Source organism: Cynoglossus semilaevis, chromosome 4 (assembly GCF_000523025.1).
Source record: "Cynoglossus semilaevis isolate Cse_v1.0 chromosome 4, Cse_v1.0, whole genome shotgun sequence".
In the NCBI taxonomy this organism is placed as follows: Eukaryota; Metazoa; Chordata; class Actinopteri; order Pleuronectiformes; family Cynoglossidae; genus Cynoglossus; species Cynoglossus semilaevis.
The window spans coordinates 15,268,845-15,291,905 of NC_024310.1; the positions used below are offsets into that span (position 1 = coordinate 15,268,845).

Below are 23,061 nucleotides of genomic sequence, written 5' to 3' on the forward strand. Positions count from 1 at the left end.
ACAAAAATAATCACGCTGTAACCATTTTCATTAACTAGTGGAGAGCAGTCATCTGAACATTGTCCTATCTGCAGGTTGAGTCCATCCTGAATGGTAACTACTTGATGCCAGGGGGCGCCACTGAGTTGAAGAGACTGTGCCAGGTGTGTGGAGACTCAGCCTCTGGTTCCCACTACGGTGTGGCCTCCTGTGAGGCCTGTAAGGCCTTCTTCAAGAGGACAGTTCAAGGTGAGTGAGGGTGTGCAGTGTGTAAACTGTATTGATTGGTGTGAGAAACCATGGGCCGTTTGGACTCATTCTCACACGTTCAATTTAAGGTCCTTTTTAAGGTCCAACAAACATCTAATCCAGCGTTTGTGACTGGAGCAGCTGCTCTAAGATGAGAACGACAACAACAACATTGTTGCTGTTGAATCAAAGTTCAGGTGGTCATTGATTAATTCAAGTGTTTTTCTTTTCTTCAGGCAACATCAAGTATGGCTGTCCTGGAGTGAACCAGTGTGAGATCACCAAGCACAGGAGGAAAAGCTGTCAGGCCTGTCGTTTCCAGAAGTGTCTGCAGGCTGGCATGATGAAAGAAGGTAAGGTCCGAAAATCCAGAAACACGTTTCATCATCACACAGATCCAGAAATATACAAAGCCAAGAATTACATCAGAGAGACGTGTCTGATAAATAGTCTAATTATCTTCTTCATTCACTGGTATTTTCTGAACAGTTTGGGTCTGAGCTGCTGGGTTTTAATGTAGGTCAGACTGGTGGGACTGGGAGAGAACGGTACTTGCAGTAACTAGCTGGAGGACTATTGGTTTTCTGCTGCAGGTGTTCGTAGAGACCATGTGAGAGGAGGACGTCAGAAGTACAAGTTCTGTACTGAGACAGGACCCAGGGGGTCAAGTGCCTCCGGGAGCAGCAGTGAGTCCACAAAAATATGACTGTCAGGTCCCACACACGCCACCTTGTGGTCATTGCTTCATCATTTGTGTTTCAGGGAACAAGGTCATCTCCCATTTGCTGCTGACAGAGCCCGCCCCCCTTACAGCCAATCATGATGACTCAACTCATGACATCAGCCTGAGCGCGCTGCTGACCCTGGGTGATCTTCTGAATCGAGAGCTGCTGCTTCTGATTGGCTGGGCCAAACTGATCCCAGGTACACGCTCAGAGACTAACGTCTTTACAGATGCTAACGAATCTAAGTGACACCATTTCTTCCCGCCACCCAGGTTTCTCCTCGCTCTCATTGGCTGATCAGATTTCACTGATACAGAATGGCTGGATGGAGGCGCTGCTAGTGGGTGTGGTCTGGAGGTCACTCGCCACAGAGGGGGAGGAGCTTATCTTTGCTGAGAATCTGCGTCTGGATAAACATCAGTGTCAAGCCGTGGGACTAGGTGGTCTTTATGAGGTGCTACGCCACCTGGTGGTAAAATACCAGGTGTTGAACCTGAGCCCTGAGGAGGCAGTGATAATGAAGGCCATGGTGCTTGGAAATGCAGGTAAATGAAGTGTTTGGTCTCTGAAGTCAATGACCCGACAGCAGCAGGTATTGATTGTTTGCAAGCTGTGGGTCCTGAAGCATCAGTGTATTGATTAGCTCTGTTATAAAAAGACATAACACTAACAATGCTAATAGCATTAACAGTTGGATGGACAGCTGCTGAGCTTCACCATATGAATGTACTTATTAGACACCTTGGCAGAGGCAGTGCATGATGGGATGCTGGGTCTGGTAATCTTCCCACTGCCTGAGCCTACGATCAATAATAGTATTGATAAACAGCTTTCGATCAATATCTCTGACAAAGAAGACAACGATCTGTTGTGTTTTTATTGGACTGCCCTGACTCTAAGCACCCTGTGTTCTGTGGTCCCACAGACACTCTAGAGCTGTACAACCAGGGGCCCAGGGACCAAAACTGGGTCAAAAAAGCTTTGCATTTGCCTCACCAACTATGACCCTCACATTTTGACTCCACTGCTAAAACATATGTAAACGTTAACAAAGAATTGCTCCTCACTTTGATAATATCCATCCATCCATTCATTTTTATCCACTAATCTGTTACCAGGTCGTGGGGGCAGCAGTCTCCATGACCGCCACCCAAATCACACTGCACCGCACCAACCCACCTGAACCTTCCTGCAGGTGGTGAGTCCACTGGAAGGTACCAACCGCCCTAACTGGGATTCGATCTTGCCCAGGAGGTGAACCCTGGGGTTACACACCAATGACAGAGACATTGCCTCTGGGCCAAAGTGCCACACTTTGATAATAATAAAGAACTAAAACTTATATAATATTATGAAAACAACTGGAAGTTAGTACAAACATTTTTAAAAAGCGTATTCAAAAAGATAACATTTTGCTCATTAGCCAAATATATGGGTAACAAATAGCTAACAATTAGCCTACTTAGATTTCCTGTGTTTGTGTACATGAACTGGTAATCAAAAATGTTAAATTTGATATGACCTACACCAGAGTTTGTTGTTTCTCCTTACTTCTCAGACACTGATTCCATCGACTGTCCTGACACGGTGCAGAGTTTTCTGGACGGCCTCCATGAAGCCCTGCAGGAGTACGAGTCATGTCATGGAGAGCGCCATCGTGTGGGCCGCCTGCTGATGAGCCTCCCTCTGCTGCGTCAGGCAGCAGACACAGTCATTCAGGTGTTCTTACGCCTGCACCACCATCACCATGTCCCTCTCCACAAACTGCTGCTGGAGATGATTGAAGCCAAGACCTGAAGGCCTTCTAACAACAGTATGACATGTTCTCTGATCTGGGTATAATAAGACTATATTCAGAAAATCCTTTAAAAGCAAGTATAAATAAGTATTCGTTGGCAATTCACTCTGTTTTTCATTTATAAGAAAAATGATCTGAAAAAGAAAATATTTGAAAATAATGTTTGAGTCACAACTCTAAATACTCATTACTAGGGTATAATGGCAAAACATATTCAACTCTAAATCCTCATTATTACTAGGGTATAATGGCAAAACATATTTGTTATTTTTTATTATTTGGACAAGAAAAAATACTGGACTGACCTGTTGTTGAGACTTTAGATTCAGTATCATATCATTCCATATTCATGCTCTGTTTCCACAAAATCACAACAGAAGACATTTACCAACTACTCAGAGATAAAGAGTTTTCCTGTAAAAATCTTCAGCCTCAGCTATGGAACAAAAATGTAAATTGTTTGTCATTGTTTTTAATTACACCAGAACAAAGTCACTCACACAAACTGACTCTGAATAAAATAAAAGACTGGAAAACTAGTAAAGGATGAATTAAACATCTAAACAAATTCAACGAGGTCAAAGTTGTCAACACAAGTTGAAACTCACCTGGTTCGTGTGACAGCTCCAACATCAGTGACTTCAACAGAGTTCGGCAAGAAGACCGTTCCTCCAACAGATATCGTCTGATCTCTGACTGCCCTCTGGTGGTCACTAAAAATAGTTAAAGGCTACAAAAGGAGTAATAGGATCCAAGATAACCGGAAGCACAGATAGATGACAACAGGAAGTAGATTCAGAAGACAACAGGAAGTTGAGTCAGGAGACAATATGCAGCTTTTGCATGATTCAGTGTAACATATTCAGGGGTGGGTTCCTGCTCAGTCTCTCCATCAGTCTACGGGTCGTTGGCCCCTGATTTAAAGAACACTTCTTTTCACACCAATTGACAAAATGAGAATTTTATTCTGACAAAATCTTGTGAAACCAGCTGTTTAGAAAACACATGACAGGTTAACAGTTTCTTAATGAATGTCATCTGAATCTAAAAACTAAATTATTTTTTTGATTATTTCTGTGTTTTAGAAAAGGTTTAGACTTTGTAGTGTTGGATGAGTGAGTGTTAAATTTTAATACCCAGACTAATGACCACAGTGTTTGTTTTGCTCACAGTGTGATTCCCTCAAACAAACACAGACATTAAACAGAAAAACGTCAACAGTTGAAACAGATATAAAACCATGAAGAAGAGTGAAGTGCAGTTAAATCAGTGATTATCATATTTACCTGAAGTCAGTACCTGGCGACTGAGAACTGTTCTCTGTTGGTGCCTCCTTCTCACATGACGTCAGATCCAGTGACGTTACACGCTGCGTTTAAGTGAGTCAGTAAATTATAGCTCTTTTCATGTGGGCATTTAATCAATACAACTGATTAAAAAAGTCATGATGTCAGTCTATTTTGTACCATGTTGATCAACAAGAGCCTGGAAATTTTACTATTTAATATAAAGGTTTGTGGTGATTTCTGATGGACCAATCAAAAGCTGGTTTCATTCATGTGTGGTTTGGGGCTGGTTGCTGGTGTGGCAGCAGCAGCAGCAGCAGCACTAGGAGCAGGGCTGTCTGAACCTGGACTACCTTCAGGTGACTCTGGGACGTCAGAGGGTGAAGAGGCAACGATACGTCGTGGTGAGGCTGCGGTCTGGGATCTCGTTGGACTCACCGCTGTGGGTGTGGGGCTAGATGGTGAAGGAGACCCTTGTTTACGATGTGTAGAAGAAGAGGATGAAGGAGGAGGTGATAGTGATGATCCAGGTGATGGACAAGCACTGGGGGTCACAGAGAAAGTGGTGGGTGTCCTGATACCAAACCTGGCTTCTAACTCGCTGCACACAGCTAAGCTCCGCCGGACCCCCTCAGAACCCGACAAAGACCCAAACCCTGAGCAGCCAGCAGCCTCAGAACCTTTAGCCAGTTCTTGGCAGCGTTCAACAAAGCTGCCCCGGCGCACTGGTCCCCACTCTTTGTCACGCTCTGAGTGTCTCTGTGGGCGGGGACTGGAGGTGAAACTGTGAGTGTGGGCAGGACTAGGAGCAGCAAATGTCAGTGGTCCGGCTGCTGGTGAAAGTCTGGGATCTCTGACAGGTTTACCATGTGGTAGAGAGGGAGCGGTTTGTCTGGAGAGGCTGCCGCGCAGTGAGGCTGCTGAGCCTAAAGCTGCTCCTCCACCTCCTGTTCCTCCTCCTACGCCTCGACCTCCCACAGTGTTGGGACGATCAGGCCTGAAGGCATCACCCAGCTGAGAGTAAAGACTAGAGGAAGAGGAAGTGACATGTGAACAACTACAGCATCAGTTCTGTAGCTTTTTCATTTTCAGTCCTACAACATTCTGTAGGTGTGTACCTGCAGGTGGAGGTTCTGGGTGTACTGTCGGGTGTTCTGGTCAGGGCCAGGTCACACTGGTCCAGTAACTCCAGCAATTCTTCTTCTGTTGGTCCTCCCAGTGCTGTCAAACAACCAATCAGAACCAACATCACTGACTGACAGAACCAGACCAGTACTGGATGGACAAATCAGATTTAAAAATAAAAAAGGTATCTGACCTTTGATGTCCACTTTTCCTGCGATCTCCATGGCAGTGGTCAGGTCCCACATCTGGATGCTACCGTTACTGTGGCCACTGAACAGGTAACGACGCGGTCTGGAGCCGATGCGGCTGGAGCCCTCACACTCATGGACCATGAAGGAAGTGATGGAGGTGCCGTCCACCGAACGCACCTCACACACCCTGACGTACACACACAGACTTAAATATATTGCTGAGGAAACATCTGAGTGAAGAAATGATGGAGGAGGAGACCACATTGATTGGCTCATTCTTTAAATGTTCTGATATCAGTTGTGATAAGATCATAGTTTGCATGTCAAAGAGTTGTCCCTCACCTCTTTCCGTTGGATGACAACCTGACGTACAGTTTGTCAGTGTCTGGTACAACTCTCTGGATGAAAACCTGTTGGTCATCTCTCTCTCCATAAGGACCTGGGATAAAAACAGACAACAGCTAAACTCTGAGATTACTGTCCAAAAACCTGGAGACGTCTCAGCTCAGTAGTGATTGTTACCAATCTCTGTCCCAGCGCTGCAGCCTCCGTGTCCATCGATGTCCTCAAGGCTGAGGATTTTGAAGGAGGTGAGGGGCGTAGATCCTGGCTGGGTGGAGATCATCCCTCTGAACCTTGTCACCGTCCAAGTCCTCACATGGTTGTTGTCTGCACAAACTGAAACAACGACAGAAGACGGGACAATGAAGAAAAAAAAAGGGGAAATAATCATTGACTTGTCAGACACTGACCAACAGAACCAACCTGAAATGAGGTGTTTCTCTGACAGCATGATCTTAGTGACAGGGCTGCGGTGGACAGAGAAGGTCTGGAAGAGCTGAGGCCCAGAGCCCACCGTCTCTGGATGCTGAACAATTACCCGAACTGTCCCAGAGCTGGTTCCGTATGCGATCTCAATCCAGTTACCACTGTCGCCTGATTATAAAGAATAGTGTTAGATAACTGCACACTTTTATATTCTTACTCAGTTTGTCTGTTTAATAAGCTGCTGCCTGTCACTGCCAAGACATTTTCTTAAATACATTTAGGTGATGATATTTATTTGTGGTTTTCAGCATCAGCCCTAGAAGCTGTTAAAGGTGAAGTTGCCCCCCTGTGGCCAGAAATCAGGCCCTATGTACAGACTGAACACGTGTTGCCCCGAGGAGTGAGGAACAGCCTTCAGCATCCATCTGTCCTCAGTCTGTGACATAGATGTTGAAAAATGAAATATTGCTGAGAATCAAGAACTGTTGCCCAGTACAGTTTTTAATCATCTAAACTATGCTGGGCAGTGGGCAGTGGTGGCTTAGTGGTTAAGGAAGCAGACTTGGGTCCGCAAGCTCCGTCCCCACACACTGCTCCCCGGGCACTTAAAGCTGCCCCCTGCTGACTTTGGTGATGGGTTAAAAGCAGAGGTCACATTCCGTTGTGTGTGCAATGGTGTGTCACAATGACAAATAATTCACTTTCGTACTGGTTTTTGTGTGCTGCTTACTGGTCTTGGGTGTGAGGTAGACACTGAGCGCAGTGATGGCGTCTTCAGTAGGGTCTCTGTACAGTTCTGTCACCAGCAGGTCATTGTCTTTCATCCTCAGAGGAAACTTTTGGACATCTGAAAACAACAACCACACGTATACATACTGTATACACACATATAGCCCTCATCTTGTCCTTCGGGACCCGGAGGGCCACCTGGACCCCATGTGCTTTTGTATGTGTGCGTGTGCATGCTCCTGTACTGCACGGCTTATGCCAACTTTTCCTCATATTCATTCATACTCATATTCTGGTAACATAAAGTGAGTACAAACTTGGTAATAAGATCATTATAATGTGTGATGTGTTTCTTACCAATGTAGTAGATGGACCCGTTGTTGCAGCCCAAAATCAGGAAGGAGCCAGCTGTGTCATAACTGCTGATTGGAACCACATCCTGGTTCTACACATGCACAAAAAGAGTTAAAGTCAAATTTGACAGGGCTGACGCCCATCCAGCTGGGAAATATGTGTCCTGATCCTCAGATAAAACAGAACCTTCTTCAGTCCTCACTCTCAAGTGTTGACAGATAAGAAAGTTGTTTTTTTAAACTTTTAGCTTTTAACAGATACATCTGATACATCATCAGCCATGTGTTTTAACTTCACTTTAAAAACACAGAGGGCTACCGTCAAAACACAGGAGCAACATTTTATAACAAACCACAAACATAATGGGAAATTATGGGTTATTCTCAAAAACAATTATTGTCATTGTCTTGATTGTTGACATAACAAGATATTTGTAAAAAAAAAAAAAAAAAAAAATTATTATTTTTACTAATTAATTCCAAATTTGTATATATATTTGTATTAATTACAAATTTGTATAAAAATGCATTTCTATTAAATACAAAATGTACATTTAAGACAGTTAAAAATGTGAGATTAATGCAGTTTAAAATATTTTAATTTCATGAAAGTCTCCATTCTCACTCCTTGGTAATTAATTTTTACATCTTCATATCACAGCCTGCATTATTATTATTTAAGTCAGTATTACTGAAAAGTACTGGACATAAGTTGTTTGTTCTCTATTTTGTACATTTTTGTAGTGTTTCCCATTAGTAACTGAAAGAAAAACTCTGAACTTATCACAAAGGAATTTATATTTGTTGTGCATCAGCTGATCAAACCACTATACCTATGTACCAGTCGAAATAACAGAAGCCTGGAAATTGACTCTGAACTCAGTACTGCCCCCTAGGGGATGCCTTGCTTAACAATCATGCCAACATAACTCAGGCCTTAAAGATTGTGAAAACACATGTACTTGCTTATGAGGGTAAAGGAGTCAGAGATGAGGCTTATTCTTATTTTTCTGACCTGCCAGTGTTTCGTGACAGCGTTCCAAACTCCAACCTTCCCAGTGTGACTGGTGGCTATCAGCTGGTTACCCACAAAGAACAGAGCCTCTACTGGGACGTTGAGGCTAAAGACACCTGCAGGATGGATTTAGAACTTGAGCAAATTGGACACAGAGGTAAAATAGCATAAACTTGTCACAGTCCTGGACAAACCAATTTCATTTCCATTGCCGTCAGGACAGATGGACCACAGTATGATTTCTGTCCCTGAGGCCACAGCCACCATCTTATCGTTGTCTCCCAGAGAGCCCCCCATCACTTTAGCATTGAGGGCCACCCTGTCGATCACCCAGTCCAGACGGGGAGAGGTGAAGACCTGCTGCCATCCTGTGGACTCCTTCACCCTGACACAGAGAAGAAGGCAAGGGTTAAAGACTTCTCTCTCTGCAGCTGTCATATGTACATCAGGTCTGATCAATTACAGTTTAAAATTCAAACTAAGTAATCAGAAAAAGGTTGGACGTTTGTTAATTCAAAATACGTTGACTAATAGCCTGAAGGTTTGTCATCTATGAAAACAACTTGTTTAAAGAAATACAATCTGGAGCTGTGACACTTCTTTAGATTCTTTGTTCCTCTGACAGTCAGTTGAAAGTCTACAGTCTTTTTCAGCACATTTTTGTGAATCACTAAACAAACATTTTGGGCATTTGATTGATAACTTAATAAATAAAATAAGAATACTCAATTATAGTTCTACATGTTTAACATTACAGCAACAAAGCACAGGTTGAGAAAAACTCAAAAGACACTACACATGTCCAAAAGTTAAAAAGTTGATTTTAATTTTAAACTGTAATGAATATTTGTCCAATGTAATATAAAAAAATACTAGGCCCGATATTAGCATAATTATGTAATATCACTAATAATCGTTGTCGTTTTTTTCCCTCCCAAAACCTGATAGTGCACTGCCTGGGTTTCGCCAAATGATGCAGCTCATTTAATTAATCTATTTTAATAATCAGCTGATTGTATGCAGTGTATGCAATTCATATCGTGGTTTGTACAGATAAATAAATAAGTATTGCCAGGCCTATATCAGTAATGATTTATATTGGAATTGGAAATTAGGTGTTTGAACATCATAGTAATATCAGATATTTGCAAAAAGTTAATATCAGACATCCGTAAAAAATACAAAATTCAGCATCACACAACAGGATAGACATTTTATAATGTTATATACACATACATGTTGGAATATCCTCACAACTGAAGGCACACAACAACCAACAACACACCAACTTCAACAACAGACAAACCAACCACAACAAACAGGAAGCAGTAAAAACTCATCCACTACAGCGGTGTGTTCACCTGTAGCAGACCACGAACTGAGCGTACGCTACGGCGATCCAGTTGTGATGACCACAGACGATGCGCACCATCCCAGAATCTGAAGACTGACCTACTCACGTGCACACACAAACACACAGTTTACTGTGACATTTCATAACAGGACACTAATTTAGGACAACATAGATTAGATAAGATATTACAGGATGTTTTTGACGTGTGTGTTAATGGGTGAAAGTCCCACAAACAAAAAAAAAATGAACATTACCCACAGCATGAAGACACAACAATTTTGATCATTAATTGATTTTATCATGAACTGTTTTTTTTACTGCCTACTGTATATTTGTTCTGATCACATTGTACCACAAGGGTGAGTAGGTCAATTCCTGCTCTTGGTACAAGAGAGTACTTGGTGTGTGTGTGTGTGTGTGTGTGTGTACCTGTAGAGGGCCTCTCTTCAATACCAGCTCTACTCAGTATTCCAGAGTTCCCCAGGTTGGGTGGCATAGTGTTACTGCGTCTGACTGGAGCTCTCTCTGTGGGTACAACTCGTCCGCCCATGAACTGTGACCCTGCCACACTGTGGCGGTTTCGGCGTTTCGCTGGGTAAACTGCGTAATGCAGACAGGAAGCAAGGCAAAAGGTTTGAAAAAGGTCTTTAACTGCTTAGGGTTTGAGACAAAAAATTACAAGTTTGATTTCATAAATAAAGTGCCAAACCTGGTGGAGGTAGGTAACCATTGAACAGCACATTTCCACAGGAAGATCGGTCCAGTTCGTCACACAACTGCAGCTTTCGTACTAAAACAAATAGTTAAACACATTAAAACATCTAAAAATAAGAATTACATTTGGCCTTCCACTGGTCAGCACGATGATTTGAGAGGTATTTGACCCAGAACCTTCTGGGTGGCTGTCTACCCCGGGTAAAATATAGTGTTGTATTTGTATATATCTTTATCATAGTAGTCCTGAGATATTTGTTTAAATTTTGAATGGATTACATGATAATATTATATTACTTATTATATAAAAGTTGCAGAAGTAGTGCATCAATACTGCAAAAACTACTGCTATACATTTTCATCAATATATTTTTCAGATTAAAATTTTAATTAACCAAGGTTGGTAAGGACATTAGAGTGCAACATCATAAATATAATACATATAATAAATATTGAACAACACATATTGATAGCCTTTACCTTTTATATTTAACTTTAAATTAAATGATACATGGAAGGGGTCTCAGTGTCTTACCCAGTGGCGTGATGCCATAGAATTCTGCCTCATGCATGAGCATGTGCACGTTGATGGAGCTTGGATGTAACTCTTTCGTCCGCAGATAGTTGAGGATGGGTGCAAACAAAGAAGGGTCTCTGTCGATAAAGATCTACAGAGACAGAAGTGGGTCAAAGGGACTGTTTTTGGTCAACTCCAGGTGCCTAGGTTAAAGTAAAGTACTTACTGCTCCAGTTTCATCCTTCAGAGTGGAGATGCGTCCACTCAGAAGACTGAAGAGAAAAAACACAATTTTTGTTTACAGGTAAAACCCTTTAGTATAAAACATAAAACAACAGAAAATAAACAGACAAGGGCAACAAGGTTTGGTAGAATAAAACAAAAAGGAACAGCAGCTATAAATGTATTGTTTTTATCAATTTTAATTGTAACAATCAGGTATTTCTGTCATAGCTGCAGATCTTCAGTAAGATGTTTCTTGTACAGTGTGATTTTTGTTAGTTTCACATTGTTTCAAATCCGCTGATATAAATAATACAGAATATCAGCAGACAATTTCTATAAAAACAGACAAACAATGAACTTTAAGTTAAATATGGGAAATTTAAGAAAGGTGGTGTAGATATCTGAAACCAACCTGGAGAAGAACGAGTCAGCGACCCACGTGAGAGTCTGTCTGGAGGTGCTGAACCTGGAGAAACAATCAAGGGTAACGTTTTATTTTTACCACACTATTATAATATTTTATATTTCATTATTTAGATCCTGGTGACTCTTGAAACAAACACCTGCTTCATTTTTATATGTCTAATTTTTCCTCTCCCCTGATACAAAAAACATTGTGGAAAAAAACTTGTTCATTCCCACTCCCACCAGACTCCTAAACAGCTGACAGGAGTCTAACCATGGACTTGGTCACATCCATCACCACCTCATTGAACTGTAATTGACTGTTTGCCCGTGTCATGCTGAGCACTGCACACACAGCTGCTGTTGTTGTTGGCCCCAATTTGCACATATCTGTTTTTGTAGTTATATTAGTGCACTACTTTTTCACATGCTGTGTTTAAATAACATTGTTTTTTCTTTATCTATTCCCCGAGTCTGATTGTTGGGGATTGGGGGAAATTGTTTCTTTACGTGTGACAATTTAGTTTCCTCCATTGCTAAACGCTTGAGTTTAATACAATTCCAGCTCAATATACCTCAGTTGTTTTATAATGAGATATGTGACTAAGCTGTGCCGTGTGAAACAAAGCTACAGAACAACAAACACAGAACAACACTTTAATATGTCTATTATTCGTTTGGGCAATCGTTCAGCTGTTCATTTGTAAAACATTAAATACTTTTGAATGTTTTTAAAAACATTTTACTGGAAGCAAAAACGCTGTTCTGTTGAGCTGGTGGAGGGACACTGAACTGTCCGATAACGGATGCCCTCTGTTGAGCCGTGTTCCAAGTAGCGAGCTCAGGGTTTAGCCGACACTACCCGAACTAATCTAGTTCCTTCCTGCGGTTTTTCTCACCTCTTTCCGCCGACGTTCAGGTGAATAATATCCCCACTCCGTGCCATTTTGGACATCATATGACGAGTCTCCACAATAAAAACAACACACTTTTCAATCCATTTTTATCACCTTAACAATAAACTCCAGCTTCCGTTATGATTTTCAAGCTAACTTCCTGTCGCGCTATAAAGCGGAAGTAAAACCTGCGGTGGATTCACTGGACCAGGAAGTAAAAAAAAAAAACCAACAAAAAACACGAAAAGAAAACAAGGACCGGTATTTCTGAGGGGGCGTATCTTAAAGGGAATTGTGCGATATATATTTTTTCAAAAAGTGAACAACGGAGCAGTATAAAATTAGTCAAACATATATGCTAGGGTAAAGAAGATTACAAATGGATAACTTGATGAATAAATAAAAGATAAAAACTAATCTTTTTGATGATTTATTTGTTAGCATTGTATTTATAGATGGACATTATTCTAAACTTCTCCACCTAAATATCACAGTTAACATTTCTGTATAGATCCTTTCACATCATGTTTTTCAGATTTAATTTTAACCGTTATGACAACATTATTTTAGAAAAGCAGAAGTGAGTCAAATGTGAAACAATGCTGTGAATGCAGCAGAAGAATAAGCAGAGGTAGTGACGTCAGCAGCAGGAGAAGCAGAAGCAGCAGGAAAGGCAGGAGGAGCAGGGTTGCCTTCAACAGATGTGCAGATATTGTTTTAGCAGAGAAGAACAAAGATGCTTCACTTCCTCCTCTACTGTCACTACTATCACAAATCTTCCTCTAACTCTGCTGGATTCCACTTCTTGCCATTCTCTTTTATACCCCACACCCCTCAAACACACATGCACACACACACACACACTAGTAGACAGTGCATTATGCACAAAACATACTTATCAGTGACTGTCAGATACTGAGGAACATAGTGATGTAAATTAATAAAAAATAAAATTCAGGCTTGCTATTAAATAGCAAAACAACTCAATAACAGTGTCTTCTTTAACTGGGGTTATGTACTGTATCTTTCTGATCTTCTTCCTGTGATAAAAGAAACCATAAACCTGAATTATCCCCTCAATCAGTGTCAGAGAGGAAGAGGCGGGTGAGGATGGAGCTGTAAGCTAAAAATATGAAGCTACTTAAAAAAAAAAGAGAGAGAGAGTCAGAATTAGAGTCTATCCCGTATCCTGTTATCTGTCCCTGAGACAGAAGGCATGTGTGGACAGGTGGACACCTGTCTGTCCGTTATACAACTGATGTCCAAGAGGCCTAATGAAGAATGACCTTTAGAATACACAACAATTGACTGTAAAAAATTAAACTACATCCATCCATCCCCCCATCCATCCACCCATCCATCCAATGAGCCTTAGCTCAAAGTTTAACAGCTAATGCAGAGCTCATTTTAAGGTCAATAGTTTTTTTTGTGTGTGTGTGGTGTTTTATCTTCTGTGTTTCAGTGTTTTTCTCTCTCTGATTCACCCTCAGTTGCTTACTGAGGTTTTTGTTTTTTTGGTGTGTGTGTGGTGTTTTATCTTCTGTGTTTCAGTGTTTTTCTCTCTCTGATTCACCCTCAGTTGCTTACTGAGGTTTTTGTTTTTTTTGTTTTGTTTTTTTTGCAAATGTAATTAGTCCCGTGCTTACACAGCGTGTGGGTGCAACACAGTGTTGGTAGTAGTGAGGGACAACTGAGGAGGTGGAGGGACAAAGGGAGGGACAATGAGACAGGAAGTGACTCCTTCAGACTTATAACAGACTGACGGACTGACTTCACTCACATTTCAATGAAGCTGAAGACCACATGTGGAAACTGACTGAACATTTGTCTGTGAATGTGGTGAGTCAGCTCTTTCATCTGTTTGTGGCTTAATTTTGAATCTGTCAGTGAAAGGAAGACAAATGGAAAATGATAATAATAACAATAATTATAATAATAACAATAGTAATAAAGACACTAATAATAATAATGCTGATATAATTATCATCATTCTAACACTATTTTCAAAAGGTTCAGACTCAGTGATGAAATTTTAGACCAGAGATATCATGAATAAATCACTCTCAGGTTTTTTGTATTGACTGTCCTGCTATATCTGTCCCTAGTTTCCATTTAGTATTTTTTTAGTATTTTTTATTATTCATCTTTCAAAAGTTGTTACTAATGCTAGAGTCAGTATTTTATGGACGTTAGATCTGCATTCATAGAGGATGTTGTCCAGTCACATGAAAATGTTTGTTCATGTTCATCTCTGTGTCGGTCCAGATAGATAAATAGAACTTTATTGGTCCCTCGGGAGTTCCCTTTGGGAAATTAAGTAATATGATTAAAACATCCAAACTTTTAGTCTTGTGTATGTGACAATAACATCTAACAATAACAACTGACAACTGACAATAACAATAACAGAGATGGAGTCAGTTGGCATGTGTTCCTTTTTTTTTCATTATCAGAGAGGACCTTTATATACTTGGACCTCACAGTCGACCGGACCACACAGACAACTCCAGACGAGTATAAAGACACAGAAACAGATGACAAAGCTGACTGAGAGTAGAGGTTTTGTTTTATACCAGATGCTCACATTAACCAACATTGATGAAGAAATAGTGATTTGTTCTATGAATGTTACTTAATAAGCCCATGGATAAATGTTTACTTTTATTTTTAAGGATTTACAGAATCCAAATAGTCTAAACATCTGGCATGAAAAGATTTACACCACAAAGGAAGTGTCCGTGGTTATAAGACACGATCATGGTCGTTTATTTAGACTAATATGCTCTCTATAAAGAGATTTTTTTTAAATTCCAGAATAGTTTTTATTTGCAGTACATGTCTCAGCTCTAACATGTCATCTGCCAGAATTGTTGAGGGAACAGACTTCGGTTCAGGATGTAAACCACATATGTCAAACTCAAAGCCTGTGCGCCCGAATTCACCCCTCCCACGTCAGTTTTTGTGGTTTAAACTAGCATAACATGCATATGTTTGAATCTATAGAATAGAGTCTGTACTGATGTTTACTGGATGTGTTTAATGCAGCGGTGAAACTCTGTCCATATGCATGGTGAATCCTTTGGAATTGTAATTCTGATTCAAACTCTGAGGTGTAGCAGAGAGGGCAAAAAACATCTCCGGTGGCCTCGTCCTCCTCTGTCACTGAAAGTGTCCTGTTTGTCTAAAGGTGGACAAAGGAGTCTGAGTGTGTGTTGGACTGAGATGAATCAGGAGCAGAATGCATGTGTGTGTGTTTGTGTGTAAGCAGCTAAAACAAACAGTAAAGATGCTGCTGCTGTGTTCCTGCACCCACCTCACTGTAAACAGTTCACTGCACGTTCACAGCATGAAGTTGAAAAGATCCTGTGAGGAGGAGATGAGGAAGTTCTGCTGAGCACGAATCTTGAAAGACACTAAAAAGAGACTGTTGAATGGGCGTGGGGGGCAGAGGGAAACACTGCTACGGCTACAACATTAACAGCCATTTAACTAACTGTTGTTGTTGCACATCTTATTTTTTTAAAGAACCTTGGGTCATTCTTATCTAATTTAGGCACAATTTTAACAACCATTTACCTAACATTAGTCATTTCAGCAAACCTTTAGATCAGGGGTGTCAAACTCAAATTTACAGTTGGCCAAAAATTAAAAACTGTAGTCTTTCCAGGTCTTTTTTAATGTAAATCTTTCTTTCACAGACCAACAACAAAAATAAAAACAAAATGTATGTGTTATAACATAGTGCTTACACTACAAATCCTGCCAATATACAGGGGCTATAAACTGGTGGGCTAAGGGACAGATTTGGCCCCCGGGCCTGTGTTTGACGCATGTGCTTTAGATATTTACCTTTATATTGGTTTATACCATTTCAACGGTATTAATTGCGCTTTCTATCTTACAAACTATTTATCTAAGAGCTGGTAACATTATTGAGTCTTTTTTTTTCTAGGGATGGATCTCCTCAACTCCACCCACCTGTCTACCAACAAATCAGATTTCAGCAGCACCTTCACCCGGCAGCTGCTCCCCCCACTTTATTTTGTCGCCTGCATCGTTGGCCTGGGCCTGAATGGTGTGGCAGCCTGGATCTTCTTCAGAGTTCCCAGTGACTCAGGTCTGGTGGTCTACCTAAAGAATATGGTGGTCGCCGACCTTCTCATGCTCTCCACCTTTCCTTTCAAGCTAGCGTCACAGCTTGGTTTGGGTGGTTGGCGCCTCCATGTGGTCATTTGCCGCTACATTGCAGTGCTCTTCTACACATCCATGTATGTGGGGATAGTGTTCATGGGCATCATCAGCCTTGAACGTTACTTTAAGATTGTGCGTAACAGCACTTCATCCTCATCCAGGTTGGGGGGGCTGTCTGCCCTGCACCTCCTGCAAAGTGTTGGCTTTGCCCGGGTCTCGGCGCTCCTAACCTGGTGCCTGCTCCTCTTCTGTGCCTTACCCAACATTATACTGACTAGCCAGCCAGCCAATGAAGAGAACGCCCGCCACTGCATGCAGCTAAAAACCCCCCTGGGGGTGCAGTGGCACCGGGTTTCCACACTGTTCATTGTGGCCCTGTTCTGGTTGACCCTGCTGGTTCTGGCCTTCTGCTACTCCTCTATCGCCCATCTGATTTACCAGACGTATCGTCGCATGAAGCACAATAACAGCTCCATCTGCCGTAAATCCAACAGCAGAATCTTCAGCATCTTGGCCGTGTTCTTCATCTGCTTCGTACCGTATCACGTCTGCCGTATACCGTACACCCTGAGCCAAATGCCAGGCTCAGGATTCTCCCAGGACTCCCGAGTTCTGCTGTTCCAGCTAAAGGAGGGAACACTGTTCCTGTCAGCCCTCAATGTCTGTCTGGACCCTGTCATCTACATCCTTATGTGTCGCAAATTCAGGGACTCACTGCTGAACAAACTGCCAGGGCAAAACAGAAGAAGGTCCCTGACTGGAGCCCAGAGCCTGAGCAACATTTAGAGGAGAGGAAATGAGGTGACACGGGGGTGGGGTGGGGGGGTTTGAGGAGACAGGGTAAAAAAGAGGGGATGAAAAATAGGAGCAATGCTTGACAGGGAGTGAAACACTTGAGCTGTAGTGAAGGCCAAGTGCAGTGAGCACAGAGCAGCCCACGAGTGATTGAATGATCCCATTCTGGGCTCTTTGTTAGACACTAGGCAGCGATGTATGAAGATTGATACACAAGTGCTCGACTCGGTTTGCTGGATCATCAAACCGATTGATATTATACTCCAGCCGAGGACGCTGCAGAATTTAGAACGTCGCAAGGACTCTATTAGAGATGTGAGAGAGAGGACAAGAGGAAGTGAGTAGTATCAAATAAGACAAAAAGGTGAAAAAGGTAGAGACAGGAAGAAGACAAGGATGACAAAAAATGAAACCAGAGAGAAGAAGCTCTGCCACCTGGGACAGAAACCTGTTGTCTTTATAAACAGGAGTTTTCTTTTAAGCAGTTGTATTGTAATGGACAGTTTAATGTGAAACATCAACTTGACTCAGATGCTGTCTGTGGTGTGATCTTCACATGCTGGAGTGGAAGTGAAACTAGATTGTGATGATGTGCATTCTTCCTAAGAACCAGACTCCACTTCTGCACCTGTGCTGCACCACACTGGCCGGCAGAGTTTAAATACATTCACCGTTGTTGGTTTTGTGACTGAGGAAAGTCCTGCAATGGGTTCTTGTCAGTGCAGAAAAAAATGCATATAAAATTCATTGTCAGTTCAAATTTGATGTCTTTTTAAATCTTAGACAGGGTGAAGCCAAAACCTCAGAACTTTCGAAGAGTCAGAGAGGAGAAGTTCTCTCACAGATATGCTTTAGTGCCAAGGTTTTTAACTCTTTTCACTGATGTCGACCCTGTGAAAAGCTTGTTTGAAAAAAAAAAAGATTTATGATTCATTGTGACAAATCACAGAGAACCATTGCTTGATTTTTCCTCCGTAACTGTGAAGAGTAGAAGGGATTTGAAAGTGAAGTCTGACGTCACTTTTTCTGACCAGTACCTGTTCAATCTTGAACTGTGACCAGTGTTTTCCTGGGCCCCTCGTTGGTAGATTGGTTTTATGTAAAGGGATCAACTGAGAAAATTGGGTTAATAAAGCTCAGGGCCTGGACATGGATTTCATAAATTTCACCACTAGATGCCACTAAAGCCTACAAACGTGTAGACTGCTGAAGTTTTACAATAGGAAGAATAGGAAGAGTCTGAGCCTGAACTACACGATGAGCACTGGCCCCTCCTCCACTGTGATGTAATCAAATATATACTATAAGTATTTTTTTTTATTAGACAAATAGATGCTTTAGATTCAGGAAGAATTTGTTTGATTGGTTGTTGATTTTTTACTTTGTTATTTTAACTTTGTACATTGATGTTGGATTGTAATTTAAATTTTTTCTATTGCACATGTTAAATAAAAAGAGACAGAAGAAAGAAAAAAATGAACATGCAAACAAAATTCAATCAACAATTAAAATACATTAAAAATGACATCAACATTTCAGATCTGATTGGTTCAATAGGACAAGTTCAAGTCTATGAAATATAAAGTAACACAGTAAAACAGGAAAGTTAAATAAGAAATGTGGTTGTCAGTGTATTTCAGTGGTGCAGCAGCTGCAGTAACTTCCTCAACTGGGGACAAACAACAAAGTTGAAGCTGTGATAAAAATACATCGACATACGTCCACACCGTAAACTTCAATAATCTCACCGTGGGAGGTCAGCTGACGCAAACTTCGTTTCCTTGTGTCTGTGCTCATGGCCTGGTTTTAAATGACAGTTGTCACAGATCTGATCGTGCCTGTACCTCGTAGAACCTCAAACCTTAATTTAAGGCCCTAAGCCTCCTATTACTCCCTGGGACGCTGAGACCTAAAGTAAGAGCCAGTTTAATTGTACATTGACTTGGGTTTAGTTTATTTCTGTTTTAGTGTGGAATCAGGATGCTGTAAGAACTAAAGTTCTCTTTTCTTATGGACAAAGAAAGTAGGATGTGGAGTCAGGACCAGAAGTACAGGCACGGAAGAACGGGTTTGGTCCATCTCGCTGAGAATCTGAGTTTGTTCATGGCTTTTAGAAAAGTGACAACACAGTCAACAGATGCAGTCAGTCTCAGCCACAGATGATGATGGTTGATGTGGTTTTAACAAGAAAGCAGTACATGAAAGCAGACCATGCATCACTTCCACGCCCACCGCCACGAATGACAAAACAGGAGGAAGTGACAACTCTTTATTGTTAAGGACTCACAGTAACAGACGTTCACACAGGTGAGTGATGCAAGAGATTTGATCGAAAGTCACATGTCAGGCTGAACTCTTCTGTTAAAATATCCGAGAGACGAGAGCAACAGTGAGACTTCTGTTCCAACTGATTATATAACAATATCCAGGTAAAGCAAATATTCACACAACCTAACATAACGGTTGTCTTTACTCAACTTCAAAGAGATAGTGAACAGTTCAATATGAATGTGAAATTAAATTTGACATATTTGAAAAAGAAGTATGCAAAACTATGTAAAATACTGTGTCAGCATCAACATGTAGACATGCCAACTTGGTGTACTATTTTTAGATGTTTCTGCTCTTTGTTAAAAACTGGATACGCTTTTTTTCCCTTTCCAGCTTTGCTCATATTCATTTTATTGTGTGTTTCATCAGTTTATCATAAAAAAGCTGAGGTCAGAATAATTTTCTGCTTACTCATTCTTTATAGGAACATCTGCAACAAACCAATGACTGTCACCAAGTCTAAATAAGTGCATGTAGACAACTGGAGCTCTGTGGCCAAATAAAATTAACCTTTGTGCAAATGCCTTTTGTCTGTCACTTCCCTCTGAACATGAACCTCGTTCTGTCCCTTTAAATATCTGCCATCAGAGACACAGACTTCACTGGTTCACAGGTGGACGTCATTCAGCCGGTCATCCAACAAAAACAAAATGAACATCAGCAACTCCACACACTGTGATCAGGTCCAAACCTCGGGGCACATCTTCTTCATTGTCACCTACAGTCTGCTGTTTCTGGTGAGTCTCGCCGTCTCAAGTTCCCACACAGGTTCAATCCTTTGTTGGTCTTTTCTCCACTGCAAGACGATTACTGCTGTGAAAATTCTCTTTCCTGGTTGATCTTTCTGTATGGAGTTTGCATGTTATCCCGGTGCGTGCGTGGGCTCCCTCTGGGTACTGTGTCTACCTCCCACTGCCCAAAACATGCTGGACAGAGGAGTGGGTTGATCGGACACTATCATACCTTAGGTATGAATGTGAGTCCTATTGGTTGTTTGTCTCTATATGTGGCCCTGCAATGGACTGGCAAACTGTCCAGGTTGTACCCCACCCTTGCCCCATTGGCTCCAGACAATGGATGGACGGATGGACGGATGGATGGATGGATGGATGGATGGATGGATGGATGGAAGGAAGTTAATCACTGACAAACATCCAGGTTCATTCTTGACTCTTTTTCTGTCTCTGACACTGGATCAAACATATACAATTGGACCACACAGTGTTGTCCATATCCTAACGGTTCACCATACCTGCCGGAATGTCATACGCTTTCTTACTATACATGTGCACAACAGAAAAACACTTGATTGCGCCTGTAAGATTCTTGAATTGAATGATTAAATGAGCAGAAAGTGTCCTCTTTAGAGGGCCGTCTGAAACCATGTTCCGTCTGTGTGTCCTGAGCAGGTGGGTTTGCTCCTGAACGGTTTCACCATGAAGGTTTACTTTTGTGGATTCCGACAGCCAAGCCCCAGCAGTGTGACGGTCTACCTGAAGAATCTGGTGGCCGCAGACTTCCTGATCAGCCTGTGTCTTCCCTTACGCATCATCAACTTTGCCAGCAGCTCCCTGCCTGTCCGTCAGGCCTACTGCAAATTTGGTTCCTCTGCCTTTTACCTCAACATGTATGCAAGCATCCTGTTCATGGGCTACATCGCAGCAAACAGGTGGGTTACAGCAGAGAAGTGCCCGACTAATGGGCAATGAAGAAAAGAAAAGCAATAACTTTTCAGTAAAAACCTTAAAATGAGTATCCAACAATTCCGCTTATAACTCTGTGTACCTGCACATGGTAAAATATAAACCATGAGAAGAAAGTGTGCTGTGGAGACAGGATTCATGGTCTCGCCCCTCCTCTGGTCTACAGGTACCTAAAGATCGTCCATCCTCAGGGGACTCACATCTTGCAGACAGTTAAAGCTTCTCACATCATCTCCACCTCCACTTGGAGCTTCCTCCTCACCATGATGGTCACCTACATCACACTGTCAGTGCTCAGTGAGAAGTCAGTCTCCTCATTCCCTGCCACAGTGAGCTGTGAGGTTCTCCACAGTCATGTTCTCAATCTTTTCTACAAAATCATTCACGCCTGCTCTGCTGCCATCTTCCTGCTGGTTTTCTTCTCCCTGATTTTCTTCTACTACAGCACCTCCCACAGGTTATCACTGGTACAGGAGAGGCAGCCAGCATCATCCAGCTCCAAGAAACTCATCAAATCCCGCAGGAACATGTTAGTGCTGGTCACTGTCTTCTGTGTTTGCTTTGTACCTTACCATGTGGTGCGGCTGCCCTATGCCTTCCTGAGTACGAGGTGTTCATTCGGCCAGGTGTTTTTCTACCTAAAAGAGGTGACCGTCATGGTGTCCACCCTCAACATCTGCCTGGACCCCCTGATCTATTTCATCTTCTGCAGGGCCTTCAGAGCCCAGTTTAGGATGAGGAGAACTTTCAGCCGGAGTGGAAAAAAGAGCGAGGAGGCAGTGACTGTCAGGGCAGAAACAAACACCGACATGTTGTGAACATTAATGTTGTTGTTGCAGCAAATGTGGTTTTTGTGGCGCTGCTCTGTGTTTGTGTTAACCTTTTAAAGTGCGTAGCCATGTTCCTGTTAAAGTGATGATGAAGTATTTTAAAGGTAGTCAGGACCTTGTTTGTTTTAGTCACCTCAGAGGGTGACTAAAACAAAGAAGGTCCTGACTACCTTTAAAATACATCATTTATTAACCATGGTTAATTAAAAAAAAAAAATTCTACCAAAAGTAAATATTTCACACACTGATCAAATCTTTCCAATCTGTAATCATTTAATATTTTTTATAATTTGTTAAAGACTCTAAAGACAGAAAAACAAATTGAAAATGTAAATGTATAAGCTTATTGTTTAAATTGTTGATATATATTAAAATGGGATCAAATGCAATTTATTACAAATCTCCTAATTCAGTGGTTCTCAAACTGTGGTACACAGCGGTACGCGAGCGCTCTCTAGTGGTATGCGGGGGAAATTCATATTTTCACATTTACATTTTCTGAATAAATCTGAAACATACCATGATGACCCAAACCTCTCCACATTATGGACTTTAAAGTGAACAACAGCAAAACAAAAGATGGGCCTGGAGCTGTGGCGTTTAAGAGAGTTCTTACGGACAGGATAAATCTGTCAGACATATATACATGGAGCTGCCCTCTGATGCCTGTTAGAGAGGACATTCACATCACACTCACTCCATTAAACAGATTTACTCTCCTGCTACAAACGTTTGGTTACAACCTGGGCTGTTCCTCTGGACCAGGATGGTTCCTGTGTTTTCTCCTGTCACTGAGTCAGGCCTGTTGGCTCAGTCGGACCCAACACTACTCTCTGTGGATCCATTTAATAGAAAACATCTGGTCTCACAGTGTGTGTGCAT

General features: G+C 41.7%; 4 protein-coding genes across 6 annotated transcripts in view; 3 read left to right on the forward strand and 1 right to left on the reverse strand.

Annotated features, from left to right (window-relative positions):
• Window positions 1–2,960, forward strand: part of LOC103378383 (steroid hormone receptor ERR1-like) — a gene marked incomplete at its 5' end in the record, with an annotated part of 3,335 nt that extends 375 nt beyond the window's left edge. The window contains 6 exons of the mRNA XM_025055246.1: window positions 75–228; window positions 465–581; window positions 822–914; window positions 991–1,152; window positions 1,226–1,498; window positions 2,512–2,960. Of these exons, the coding sequence (XP_024911014.1) occupies window positions 75–228; window positions 465–581; window positions 822–914; window positions 991–1,152; window positions 1,226–1,498; window positions 2,512–2,750 (1,038 nt within the window). The remainder of the gene's footprint in view (window positions 1–74; window positions 229–464; window positions 582–821; window positions 915–990; window positions 1,153–1,225; window positions 1,499–2,511) is intronic.
• Window positions 2,961–3,696: 736 nt separating this feature from the next.
• Window positions 3,697–12,515, reverse strand: shkbp1 (SH3KBP1 binding protein 1). Its single transcript, XM_008309527.3, has 17 exons — window positions 12,333–12,515; window positions 11,441–11,494; window positions 11,030–11,075; window positions 10,822–10,954; window positions 10,282–10,362; window positions 10,002–10,172; window positions 9,580–9,670; window positions 8,413–8,603; window positions 8,219–8,334; window positions 7,208–7,295; window positions 6,852–6,968; window positions 6,119–6,289; window positions 5,876–6,031; window positions 5,696–5,792; window positions 5,356–5,540; window positions 5,156–5,258; window positions 3,697–5,064 (listed from the first exon to the last, which is right to left on the reverse strand). Exons 1-17 carry the CDS (start codon window positions 12,389–12,391, stop codon window positions 4,290–4,292), a joined length of 2,634 nt encoding a protein of 877 aa, XP_008307749.1. The 5' UTR covers window positions 12,392–12,515; the 3' UTR covers window positions 3,697–4,289.
• A 1,499-nt stretch (window positions 12,516–14,014) lies between these two features.
• Window positions 14,015–17,340, forward strand: LOC107988510 (P2Y purinoceptor 14). The gene is made up of 2 exons (XM_017032209.2): window positions 14,015–14,168; window positions 16,282–17,340. Exon 2 carries the CDS (start codon window positions 16,284–16,286, stop codon window positions 17,304–17,306), a length of 1,023 nt encoding a protein of 340 aa, XP_016887698.1. The 5' UTR covers window positions 14,015–14,168; window positions 16,282–16,283; the 3' UTR covers window positions 17,307–17,340.
• A 250-nt stretch (window positions 17,341–17,590) lies between these two features.
• On the forward strand, window positions 17,591–23,061 carry LOC103378384 (P2Y purinoceptor 14-like). 3 transcript variants are annotated; one of them, XM_017031901.2, is made up of 4 exons: window positions 17,591–19,744; window positions 20,235–20,383; window positions 21,056–21,315; window positions 21,516–23,061. In XM_017031901.2, exons 2-4 carry the CDS (start codon window positions 20,297–20,299, stop codon window positions 22,165–22,167), a joined length of 999 nt encoding a protein of 332 aa, XP_016887390.1. In that variant the 5' UTR covers window positions 17,591–19,744; window positions 20,235–20,296; the 3' UTR covers window positions 22,168–23,061. The 3 variants fall into 3 exon arrangements, with proteins under 3 accessions (XP_016887390.1, XP_024910774.1, XP_024910773.1); XM_025055006.1 differs by having other exon boundaries at window positions 17,591–19,622; XM_025055005.1 differs by having other exon boundaries at window positions 17,591–20,383.

What these genes read in the sequence shown, in the direction of transcription:
- shkbp1 (XM_008309527.3), bottom strand. Translation starts at nt 12,391, where the DNA reads ATGATGTCCAAAATGGCACGGAGTGGGGATATTATTCACCTGAACGTC. An exon ending in CGGCAATGGAAATGAAATTG is followed by an intron (nt 8,335 to 8,412) that starts GTTTGTCCAGGA and finishes TCCATCCTGCAG; the next exon opens with GTGTCTTTAGCCTCAACGTC. An exon ending in CGGGTCCATCTACTACATTG is followed by an intron (nt 6,969 to 7,207) that starts GTAAGAAACACA and finishes TGTTGTTTTCAG; the next exon opens with ATGTCCAAAAGTTTCCTCTG.
- LOC107988510 (XM_017032209.2), top strand. Translation starts at nt 16,284, where the DNA reads ATGGATCTCCTCAACTCCACCCACCTGTCTACCAACAAATCAGATTTC.
- LOC103378384 (XM_025055005.1), top strand. Translation starts at nt 20,297, where the DNA reads ATGAACATCAGCAACTCCACACACTGTGATCAGGTCCAAACCTCGGGG. An exon ending in CCTACAGTCTGCTGTTTCTG is followed by an intron (nt 20,384 to 21,055) that starts GTGAGTCTCGCC and finishes TGTCCTGAGCAG; the next exon opens with GTGGGTTTGCTCCTGAACGG. An exon ending in GGCTACATCGCAGCAAACAG is followed by an intron (nt 21,316 to 21,515) that starts GTGGGTTACAGC and finishes TCTGGTCTACAG; the next exon opens with GTACCTAAAGATCGTCCATC.